Source organism: Asterias amurensis, chromosome 8 (genome assembly GCF_032118995.1).
Source record: "Asterias amurensis chromosome 8, ASM3211899v1".
Classification (NCBI taxonomy): domain Eukaryota; kingdom Metazoa; phylum Echinodermata; class Asteroidea; order Forcipulatida; family Asteriidae; genus Asterias; species Asterias amurensis.
In genome coordinates this window covers 3207702-3220353 of record NC_092655.1, presented here as the reverse complement: position 1 = coordinate 3220353, position 12652 = coordinate 3207702, and the positions used below count along the sequence as shown (strand labels likewise).

Sequence of the window (12652 nt, the reverse complement as noted above, 5' to 3'; positions counted from 1 at the left end):
TTCTTAAATAGCCCACTTGTCTGTCAATCAGATAGCTTGTGGTGCTGTAACAAACAGTTTTTCTAGAAAGATGTAAGACTACGTTTGAATTATGAGACATAATCCTTTTAATCTTTTACAAGGTGCTGTGGCGCAATTTGCTGCCGATCAACCCAGAAATGCCAAGGCGAACCCCTTCTTTAAGGAAAAGTGCACTGGGTTATTTTACTTCAATAAATAACACATGGGACCAAAGGCTTTTTGTCCCCTCCGAAGGATGATGCATCGTGGATAAGTGTCTCATTTTTCTTATGGGTTAGTTAATATATTTTGATACTCAACAAAATGGTATAAATACAGTACCAGATTAAAAGTTAAAATTTTGAACATCATTTCTTTCTGTTTAAGATATTACCTAGTGACTATTATTGAACTGAAAACACAAGACAGCCAGACTTGTCTGGTCATGAGTTTACTGGCCAAGAGCTCAAGTCATTGGCCTAGTGCCGACAGTCTAGTGTCAAACTTGAGACTTGTCCTTTTTTTCAAGAGGATTCCTTCTTTGAATAGTGAAATTACAATTATACTGAAAATAATTGAAGGAATCTGCTCCAGCGATGCAAAGGTTGTAGGTCTGAATATCACCCCAGTTATTTGCCTGTCAACTTATTTTTTACAGAACCCAAGAATGTATTTGATATAAAGTGCTTCATACACATCTGTGCATGGCTTAACAAAGTGTCAAATTTGTCAGGCACAGGAGTTAAATCATAAATTGGGTATTCCTAAAACAACAACCAAGTTCACAATTTTCCATTATTTCAAAGGTAGTTAAAAGCTTACTTGGTATTTAAGTTGGTGCTAGTGTTGGTTCCGGTACCAATTGTTTAATGAAACATTGCCCTTTTTTCTTTGCAAATCGGTTTAACATTTAATTTTTGAGGAAAAGACAGTCATCATTTTAGCTAAGCAAAGACAGCGAAACACAAACAAAATATATGCAGGAGAGAATGCAGATTGTACCGGTAATGAGCTAATTATACAGATTGTTAATGCCCAATAAATATTGACTACATTAAAGGAACACGTTGCCTTGGATCGGACGAGTTGGTCTATGAAATGCGTTTGAAACCGTTTGTTATGAAATGTATATGGTTAGAGAGTTGTTTTAAAGGTAGAATATAATGATCCACACAAGTATCACGCAAAATTGCACGGTTTTCATTTTACGTTGCGAACTAACACGGTCGGCCATTTATGGATAATTGGCCGACCGTGTTTGTCGACGAGGTAAAACGAAAACCACGCAATTTCAAGGCATATTTGTGTAGATCATTGTCTTCTACTTTTACAACATCTTTCTAACCATACCGATTTTATAAGAAACAGTTACAGAACGCTTTTCAAAGACCAACTCGACCGATCCAAGACAACGTGTTCCTTTAAGATCAGCTAGATGCATAAACATAAAAGAATGCTGAAGATGAGCAGTGGAGTCGAGGGAGAAATAAAAACCTGCTCAATAACATCAAACACCAACCAAGTTTATGTGAAACCCTAGCATATGCAACAGTTGATTTTATTGCGTTGTGCAGTGAACTGGTTCGATAATAAAAGGGATTCAATCAGTAAACAGAACGTTACGATTGATTTTATGAGGCGAAGCAATCATCATATAACACATTTAAAGGGATACAAGGTGAGGGGGCACATACTACTGCCAGAGTAGGCCAGAAATAATAATTATAATAATAATAATATCGAAGTCTTATATAGTGCACGTATCTACCAAACAAGGTACTTAAGGTGCTGGGTATATACAAACTTTCAGAAAGAAAGGTTATTGCAGTGATGAATTTTGAGACCCAATTAGTTAGCACCTTATAAGGGTTTACAAGGTGCTACGGTGCATTAAGCAGCCACTGCCAGGAACACCGGGGCGAACCCCCTACTCTTTTTGATAAGTGCACTGGGTTCTTTTACATGCGTTACACAACACATGGGACCAATGGCTTTACGTCCCATCCGTAGGACGAAGCAATGGTCAAGTGTCTTGCTTAAGGACACAAGTGTCACGGCATGGGATTCGAACCCACACTCTGCTGATCAGAGGCAAACCAGCAATAATTTCTACCAACAAGCAGGCCTGGAACTTCTTCTTTGAACATGTTGAAAAGGGCAAGGCCATTATCATTTTGCAAAGGGCACTTCCATTGGAAAAATCTTAAGTTCAGTGGGAAACTTTGGAAGGGCACCAAGGCAAAGACCAGGGGCAATGGAGGCCATGGCCAACATGTAATTCCAGGTCTGAACTAGTGCAGTTTGCTTTATTTAGCAGTGATATGGCTTTAGTATAAAGGTACTTACCAAATACTTTCATGAGTTGGTCGTCACAAATGTGATACTGTTTGTTGCTAGGATCCTGACAATAAATTAAAACAAGTTCACATTCAAGCAAGACAAATGTACATCAGTAATGTTTTTTTAGAGTAAACTGTTTACATGAAACAGTTGTGAGTTTGAATCCCAATATGCCTCTGATCCCAGTATCCCCGCTGCAAATTTAATATCTCTTATATTGTTGCGGTACCCACTGCCATAGGATTCGTACTGCCTCTAGCTGCTAGGCAATCTCGGTAGTCTACTTGGTAAGACACTGCCCTAGGATTGCAAGGGTTGTGGTTTCGAATCCCACCCGAGTCACAAGACTCGGGAAAGTACTGAGTATACAGTGCTTATATCAGTGTAAGGGTAAAACCAATTAATATTCTTCATCCCAGATGCAAATGTTGCATCTATTTTTTTTAGGGGGTGGCCAAAGCTCAAGCCAAAGATAATAATCTTGGATAATTCAAGGGTGCTCATTTAGACAGGCAAATTTGGACAGGCAATCATTATTTAACTTACTCTAAGATCTCGTTCTTTGACAATCTCCCACATCTTTTTGACTACCTCTGATCTAGGCATCTGAAAGTACAAAAATAAAACCAGAAAGTAAACAGATGATGTCAGGTAACAACACCTTATGGGTAAAAACCAAAATGATTATCTTTTATCACTGATGCAAATTTAAAACCTATTAAATCTTTTGCAGTACCCACTGCTTAAACATAGGATCTGAACTGCCTCTAGCTACCGGGCAATCTCGGTGGTCTAGTCGGTACGACACTGCTCTAGAATTGCAAGGGTTGTGGGTTCCAATCCCACCCTAGTAATATGTACGTGGTTTTGTTTCACAGAACTCGGGTCCTGAGTACACAGTGCTAACACACATCTGTGTTTATGAGCAAAATGACTATTCTTTACCCCCAATGCAAATTTAACATCTAGTAAACAGTGAAGTAGTTGTGACAGGAGCCAATTCTAATTTGAATGGTAGGCCTAATAATGAGTGGTGAGAATGCATTCTCTACTCAAAGCTGGTTGTGTTAAGAATCTGAGTAAGTTTAATAAATAACAAACAAAACATGAAAATAACCTCTGATTTATTCAATTGTTGCAGTACCTGCTGGATTCGAACTACCTCTATCCATCGGGCTAGTTCGATGGCAGGGGTTTCCCTTAACTTTTTTTTTCAATCGCCCGCCGGGCGTGTCAACCACAATTCTCGATCGCCCGCAGGTTTTTTCACTAGCCCGCATGTATTTATACACAAACTTTTCCAAAAAAAACCCCCCCAAAACCCCCCGAAAATTAAGCCCTTAAAATTGCTTTTTTTTAGAGGATTTTATATTTGAATTTTTACCTTAAACTATCCCTTTTCCATCAACAACTTTAATGGCTTCATGGTTAGGGTTCGGTTGATTTGAACATGTTTTGAACTCCGTTTGCAACAAAATCTTCATGAATCAACGATCAGTCAACAACGCACATATCGAGAAATAATTCAATGAACTTTGCATCGCAACGCCCTCTGTTGGCAAAAGTTGTCCATGTTATTGGAATTCCTCCAAGGCTGTACATTGTGCACAGTCTGCAGGCATTATGCACAACGTGCGACAATTATTTACTCCGTTCGCGAACATGTACTGCATTGAAGTCTAGTCAAGAACATCGTGAATTTGGAATTATCAACAGCCATCAATGGCCAATCACAGCGTGCAGGGTGTTGGTCAGAATGGACTTTGGACGACTGTGTGTGTGTTGTGTATGTGCTGTGCATACTGCATGGACATACCAGTGGGCTATCATGTACATGTACTGTAAGGATACTCGGCACCATGTGGTTTGTGCGTCGTGTTTTCAATTGATTGTACGTGTTTTCTGAAACGAACGACAGCAATTCCGGTCCCGATCACGGCAAAATTAAATCTAGCAAGTATCTAGAATTGTCAAACTTACTAGTTTAAAAGCTTTAGTAAAAGTTTTCTGTGGGATTTTGCCACTGAACCCTCATTTATATGTGAAAACGAATAACTATTTGACTCGCCCGGCGGGCTAGTGAGAAAGGGTTTTCACTCGCCCGCCGCTATTTTCACTCGCATTTGTCGACCGGGCGACCGCTAATTTCGAACCCTGGATGGTCTAGTAGTAAGACATCTGTTCTAGATATGCAAAGGTCTTGAGTTCAAATCCCACCCAAGTGATTTGCCTATGGATTTTGCTTTCACAGAACTTGGAAAGTGTACAGTGCTTAATACACCAAGTTATATACTTAATAAACAATAAAGAATTTTGCTAGACAGACGTTCATGTTATAGTTAAACCCACATTTGTGTCATGGTTGTACAAATTTGGTCAAGATTGATAAATAGGGTTTCTAAAAACATACACCCTCCACCCAAGTTTCATAAGGGAACAAAAGAATAGGCGACAAGGTTTTTAACAACAAGACTTACTCTGTCTGTTCCCATGATGTCTGCTAACTCTGGTGATAGAACCATCTCTTTCTGGAACATACCTGCATCAAAAAGCCAAATGGCACATGTTAATTCATAAAGAGTGGTGCAAAATGTCATAACTATTATTATTAATATCATTACTATCATCATTACTATAAGTAGTAGGGAAAATAGCCTTAGCTTTCGTCAGAGGCGTTAACAAGCACAAACAAGAACATTATTCATACATAAGTGGCACCAAAAAAACTTATACATGTATTACTATTATAGGCCTGCGCATTATTATAATTCCACTTGTTTATTAAAAACATTGCACCTAAAACTAAAGGCTATACTGAAATAAGGTAAACAATAGAAATAGATACTTTACAAATAATCACTAAAGTAAAAACAATTAAATTTACTATCACCGAGCACAATACAAAGTAAAATTCATAAAAGGGTAATAAACAGAACTGTAAATCATGTGCCAACAATCATTCAATCAGAACATACTGATTGTAATGTGAGTTGTCAACCATCGGTTCTTTTCAGAACCATCACTACTCAGAAGAGATTTACACATGGTGCTACCGCAAACCTCAAATAAACATCTATAACTGTATTTGTAAAAATTAACACAGTTAAGATGCAATACAAGGAGATTGTCTTATAGGTCTCCAGTGTAACAGCCAAACCAAACAGTCCTATGCTCAATAAATCTGTGCGCTGTACACGCCAGATTAGAAAAAACAGGCACACATTTCTACTGTACTTAAATACTACAGCACTTTCAGGGGAATATTTATTTTTTCCTGAATGGTTAAAAAATGTGACTTTGATTTAACCAGTTCTAAAGATTCCAATCCCAACTATGAGCCAACCTGTAAAAGAAGCAAAAAGTCAACACACTTTCAAGGATCGATCAGGATTCAAAAATAGAACACAGCACAAAACCACACAGCACTGTGTGGCTTTGTAAAAAAACAAAATGTATACATTCGTAGGGGGTTGAAAATAGTAAATCATATTTATATGGGGATTCAGATAAGACAATTCAAGCAACAAAACAGATGTCAATAAATCTCCCTGGATAATGACATAGTATTTACAAAACACACACAGATAATATTGTCAAAAATGAATTGGCAAAATGAAGAAGACAAATTTCTGTAAAGGAACACATAAAATCTGACATTATGTGAATATATGGCAAGGATGAGTAAAAATGTAACACTTCAAATAAATACACAGGGGTTCCTTAATGCACAAGCTGGCGTAGCTGCCTAACACGCACAAATTGCGCATCAAGACACACACAAAATTTGCCCAATATGCAAAACAAACTATTAATAAATAATAAAACAATCATCAAGATAAACTTTTTATATTGCTCTATAACGCACATTAGGGCATTGTATACCAAGATAAACACCAAGTAGAAAACATTCCAGTGTTTTAAATTTGACCAAACTCCAAAAGTTTGGTCCAGAATACCACACAGTTTTAAAAAGATCCATGGGGAGAGCCCTGCACATCATGGCATCTTGCCTGCCAGGAAAAGCCCTGGAATACACAAGGCCTATATAAGCGAAACTCACTCACTCTTGGTGGGTGTCTTCCTAGGTTCTTTTGTCTTGGATGTTTTTGTTGGTTTTCTTCTTGTTCTTAGTCCCCTCCTTCCAACGTCTTCATTCTCATCATCCTCCTCTTCTTGCAGCATCCGAGCAAACTCCTCATCATTAGCCGTCTCCGACTGCTCAAAAGATTATACAAAAAAGGAACTGATTTTAAAGGGGAGGTATAGGTTTGATAATAACAATATCAATGACAATAAAAACTTTTGGAAAGAAGCCTACAGCGTTTGATAGTATAAAGCATATAAAGAAAAATTTCACTTTGAAGTAATGTGGTTCTGTAAAAAGATGACAGTTTTTGTGCCCCAAAATTTTAATCTGAGAAGTGTTTTTGTCAGCAATGCTTCTCAGACTGCGTTGTTGGCATCATGCAGCGGGTAGGTTAGACAGACAACACAAGGAACACAAATCAAAAGGCCAGCTCACATCCAAAAGAGCTCTATAGCTACTTTTATATGTGTAGTCTTCTTCTTAACCACTAATGTCCTAAATAAGGATACGTGGGGAGTAAATTCACAAATGCAATGTCATCTGGCTTGCCATCTTAGAGGTAAAATGATGATGCAACAACGGAAATGCAAAACTGTATAATGTGTGACAAACTGGCCAACGACAATATGAGGGAGCCCTACTCATGAGACGTGATGTGCATTAGCAGGGCCTTAATCTGAGCTGATACTCCACAAGACTGTGAGACTCAAAGATTTTACCGGATCAGAATTTACTTAACAAGACAAGAATATAATGAGAGAATGAACTTTCTCAAAAGTAAATCTTATGTAAAGTGATTCTATTTGAACAATTTGAAGATGTCTTTCATTTGTTATTTGGGTAAGTATACTTTGATGTTTGACACAGAATTAAAGGTTTTAACAGACTCAAACGAGCCCTGATAAGGTCTATAAACGTTACCTCTTCTTCTTCAGACTCCTGCGTTGAATTCTTGGATATCTTTGCTTTGGGTGAGTCTGCATCTTTGTGTTTCCTCTATCAGAAAGAAACACCACAGGTCATTATAGAATAATAATAATAATAAATAATAATAAGACTTGTAATGCGCACATATCCACCCTGCTGGGTGTTCAAGGCGCAGAATGCTACCAAAACGACGCTATCATTTTAAAGGGAGGGTCTTCAAAATGAATGACCATTAAAACATAGTTGGTAAAAAGCACTGCAGCTGTTATTAATGTATTTTAAACTCTGAGAAACAATTCCCTTTCAAAGGAGTGTGGTTTTAGAGGGAGGGATTCAAAAACATTTGAACATAAGAAAGAAATGTTACTCAGATTGTGTATTTCAATTACAGATCCTCCATAGTTTCATGGTATACATTTTGTATAGGATTAAAACAATCCAATGATTAAAGAAACCAAAAGGTGAACTTTACCTTTAATAGATTTTAATCATTGCGTAACCTGGTGCTAAAATATTGGATCCAAAGTTATTATTATCATTATTATTATTAATGATAGTCTTACCTTGTGTGAATTGGAAGGTTTATCCTTGTGCTTTGATTTCTTCTTCTGCAATAAAATATCAAAATATTTTTGAACCAATAACAATTTGTGGAATGTACATCATGTAAAAGGAACACCAATTCATTTTGCAAGGTTTAAAGGTTTAAGTATGAAAATCTGAGAAACCATTCATTCTCAGATTTCTGAGGGTTGGTGTGTGTTTGCAAATGCTGCAGCAAGAGATGTTGTTGGTATCCGCTGTCACCTCGGTGAACTTTCACTGTGATGTCTAATGTTTGTTTCTATGTAATTTAGCCGTGAAATGCTTAATCAGCATTATGTTGACCAGAACCAATCTAAGCCCCTATATTTTAAGTAAAAAGAACATCGTACTTGCCCAGCAGTCCTTATGAAATAAGCAAATTACCTTTTTCTGTTTACTACTCTTGGAAATGTTACCCGCTCCACTATCGTCAGCTGTTGCATTCTGTGATTGCTCGCTCTGACTTTCCGAGACGATTAGCGCCATGACGATATCATCAATTTCCTTCTTCCTGTGTGTACAACAAGGAAAGAGTTTGAGCAGAAAACCAAAATCTCATAGACCTTAAATTGAGTTATGGCCACCTGTGTCAGGATCCCTGTGTCGCATTAGTGCTAATCATTGCACATATGAATGGACCAGACTATTTTAGCATCTGGCCTATGGCTCCAATGGCTCCTCCCAGAAAGTTTCATTTTGCTGAGATGTAGAATAGCTATTTCAACAGCTCTATTCCACATACTGCATCTCTTCGGAACTCCTTGCCTGGTGCATGTTTCCATCCATCCTACAATCTAGACTGTGTTAAGAGAAATATCAATTCCTGCCCATTTCTTCTTATTGTAGCCCCTTAACCTACACGCAGGTGGCTTTTAGCAAATAATGTAAGGAAGGGGAAGATTTACCTGTTCGAGAGGTCTGTCTTAAATTCTTCCTCAAGCTGCTCTCTGATTTTCTTGGAGGACAGCTTCGCCAAATCTGACCCCCGAACAATCTCTGCAGAAAGAACAAATATCCAACATCAATTAAGTGGCCTAATAAGCAAAAGCACTTGTTAGGAAGTAGCCATTTAACCCTCTTTTGGGAGGAATGTTGGCCCTAAAGGAGGTACATAAAGTAATGTGGTTTGAAAAAGAGGTTTATTTTTCATCCCAAAGTTTAAATTTGAGACTATGAAGCCGTTCTCAGGCACACAATTTTTTTCTGTCATTATTTTCTTGCAACATTCGATGACCAAATGAGTAAGAATTTTTACAGATTTGTTATTTATTGCATACAACAATTGAGGATCTGGTCTTTGACAACTACCATACACCCTGCCTTTAAAGTAACACTACAGAATTGTTTTTTGCTAACCAAACAGTTGCTGGTGGTGTAAGCACTTTATGTAATCCACCACTCTGGCTGGCTAGTTCAGTATTGAATTAACCCCAATTTTATTTAGAATTAATAATGGACAAATGGAAAACTTTTTTGACAAGTGATATGGCAAGCTTACTGGTCCCGATGGCTAGTTGCTGAAAAGTAAGAGGGAAACAGTGCAAGTCAGAAATGGTCAAAGCGTACATTTCACATAATAAACGGTACCTTTTATTCGTCCACGGAATATTTCACTCATGATTTCCTCGATTGTATTTCGATAATCAACAAGTCTGTAAAAAAACAACAAACAAAAATATATTTTATTTGGCTTCAATTGCAAATTAAACATAAAGAACCACTTAATAATTGTGATAGTTGGGTTTATAATATAAAAAGGGTTAACAAGTTTTCATAGGGTACCAGCTTTAAACAATTAATAATATTTTGCTAAATCCTAAAATAATTTGAAGAAAAAAAACATAGAAAGTGCAATTTCTCTGTTCTCTGTATGAATGATATTCGGTTACCCTTCTTGTTAAAGGCAGTGGACAATATTGGTAGGCTGTTTCAGTGAAATTTAATGCAGCTGATTTTTTCTCTGACAAGATGTGGTCTGTTAAGGTGTATTCTTAGGAGTAAAAATCAATTTAAAATTTTGAAATCGGATGTTTGGTTGCAGAGATATACCGTTTTTAATGAACGTGGATTGGCAAAAATTGTACCCGTGTTCAAGTTCAATTGTTATGTTTTTCTTCATATCGGCTACGGCCAAGTTTAATGCACAGCCTATGGCAATAGAGGGCTCACAATAGGCGAGCGCCCTCTATCAATGGGGAGGTTTACAAACTGTGCTTTGAGGCGCTTGTATGATTTTTACGAACGGCAAAAAGTTATATTTTGTGAATCAAACTGAGGAGCGGCATCGTGGGGGAAATTGTTAACTATAAAAATTAAACACGTGTTAAGTTTTGCAGGTGTTTTTGTGAATATTCTTTATTAATTATGTCAACAAATAGCATCATTAAATTAACCAGAATGGAATAAAATTAAAGAGTTTATGACTGGTGTTTTCTTTAATTTAAGATCAGTTGATCCTTTGATTTAAAATTGTAGCATTAACACAGTAAAAATTTAGAACAATCTTGAAAAACTTGAGGATGAAGGCACTGGTATACATCGATTATTTTTGTTATATTTACAAAGACAATTTCTAAAAACTAGTGGCTATACAATCAATTTTTTTGTTCTACTTTCGTTTCAATTAGTATAGGCCTTTAAAAATATATAAGAATACTAGTTTCTTATGACTCAAGATGAGCAGTCTGTTATTATCAATTCAGAACGTAGAAATTATCAAAAACAAGATCGGGCAGCTTTCCCCCAGCCAAGACGAAACATTATTATTAGAGCCTCGGCTTATCAAACTTATTGTAACACACGCCCTCTTGTGGTGGCACATCACGGAAACACGAAGATGTACATGTACAATCGTGCGTATTTAGGACAACTTTGCAAGAAATGGTCGAACAAAACCTTTCGGAGGGAGAAGAAAACATAATCAAATTACACCAGATTTTCACAAGTTAAACTTAAAAGTATGGGAATTAGCACTGACAAAGTCGCATTCAATTTTGATGATTGTCTCTGGAAGAAATCTTGATTCAAAAAATGGAAAACGCCGACAAAAAATTGGTTTTTATGGTAAAAGCTATGCGACTAGCTGTACGACGTGCAGAATTTTATCGGCTACACGATGATGTAATCGTTATTTTATTTTGTGTAAACATGTGCTCCCGCATCGCAAAAAAACGTCTTTGAGTTTCTTCGGCGCTTTCCGAAGATTTCCAAAATCCGTCGTCCACGGGGTTCATAGGTGACATCGTGCACAAACGAATGGGCGCTGCACGCGAGGCCGAGCCTGTTTTTTGTCGTTGCTCTCTATTTTTTACAATATCTCCGAAACTATTCATCCGATTTCCAATATTTTTGAAATGTAAGCACGAGGAGAGAATGCTCCTGCCTGCTGTCAAGTCTCATAGTTGTGAGTTGTACAAAATGTGAGTTATGATTTAATATATTTCGTTCTTTTTTTTCGGGGCTGTGTGTGTGTGTGTTTTGGTGCACGTGAAATCAACTTGATGAAACTGCCTACTATTGGTAATTACTCAGAATAATCATTAGCACAGAACCTTTGTTGGTGACGAGTAATGGGGAGAGGTTGAGGGTCTACAACATTGTGAGAAACAGCTCCCTTTGAAGTGCCATAGTTTTTGAGAAAGAATTAATTTTTCACGAATTTGAATTTGAGACCTCAGATTTAGAATTTGAGGTGTCAATATCAACCATCTAAACGCCCACAACTTCGTGTGACAGAGGTGTTTTTTTTTTTCTTTCATTATTATTTCGCAAGTTCAATGGCCGATCGAGCTCAAATTTTCACATCTTTGTGTTTTACGCATATGTTGAGGTACACAAACTGTGAAGGCTAGTCTTTGACAATTACCAATAGTGTCCACTACCTTTAATGTTAGGTATAAACAAAAATTCAAGCATTGAAAATTCTTTATTTTGTAAAGTGACAAAGATAAACATGTAAAACAAAAGTATCAAGGGATTGTTAGTTATTACATTATCAATATCAACAAGGCCTACTTGCCTTCTTGAGTAAGAGTTAATTTTAAAATAATTCCTGAGAGTGAGAATGAGCGTTGTTCAAAACTGTTATCAGCAACTGAACTTCTTCAGTAACTTTTTAAAGTTTAAAGTACAAAACGAAAACAAACAAATTGAATGACATGTCATGTACACTAAAAATAGCATGCACACAGAAAATTTTTGTTCACCAAATCTTAATAATTTCGTAGGAACATCTTACAAAAATTGGTCCAGTACAAAAAAAACCTTTTATTTTTAATTTCACAACATTTCTGGAAGTAATTTTAAATAGTTTTTAATTAATTTGGACACAAGTAGGCTTTTATTTAGTAGTCTGCTAAATCACAATCAATCAAGTTATTTTATGTGCACCATTCAATTCATCATGTTCTGAACTGACACTGCATGTTTTGTACCCAAACTTACCCAAGTCACAATACGTTGGTGGTGCTGCGGGTTTTAAACTTTGTGGGTTGTTATTGTTACTCTCTCGAGCCTCATCTGACATTAGAGGCCGTACAAAAAGTGTACTTACCAAACAAATACAGGTGAAAGATTATAGCCTCCACCAAGGTCCTTGTTCTATGCCTCAACCGACTTCTTATTAGAACACTGAAATAAACCTCAAAAATATAAATAAGAAAAGTTTAAACGCATGCTCCTCATGTTTCTTGATGTTGTTCGTATACACATCCC

The 12652-nt window shown here is 36.9% G+C and overlaps 1 protein-coding gene across 1 annotated transcript in view; it reads right to left on the bottom strand.

Annotated features, from left to right (window-relative positions):
- Positions 1-12652, bottom strand: part of LOC139940405 (uncharacterized) — a 26374-nt gene extending 13722 nt beyond the window's left edge. The window contains exons 1-10 of the mRNA XM_071936636.1: positions 12492-12652; positions 9527-9591; positions 8845-8935; positions 8324-8450; positions 7918-7962; positions 7349-7423; positions 6405-6555; positions 4818-4879; positions 2887-2946; positions 2347-2401 (exon numbers count right to left, since the gene is read on the bottom strand). Coding sequence (XP_071792737.1) covers positions 2347-2401; positions 2887-2946; positions 4818-4879; positions 6405-6555; positions 7349-7423; positions 7918-7962; positions 8324-8450; positions 8845-8935; positions 9527-9557 — 697 coding nt within the window. The 5' untranslated portion in view covers positions 9558-9591; positions 12492-12652. The remainder of the gene's footprint in view (positions 1-2346; positions 2402-2886; positions 2947-4817; positions 4880-6404; positions 6556-7348; positions 7424-7917; positions 7963-8323; positions 8451-8844; positions 8936-9526; positions 9592-12491) is intronic.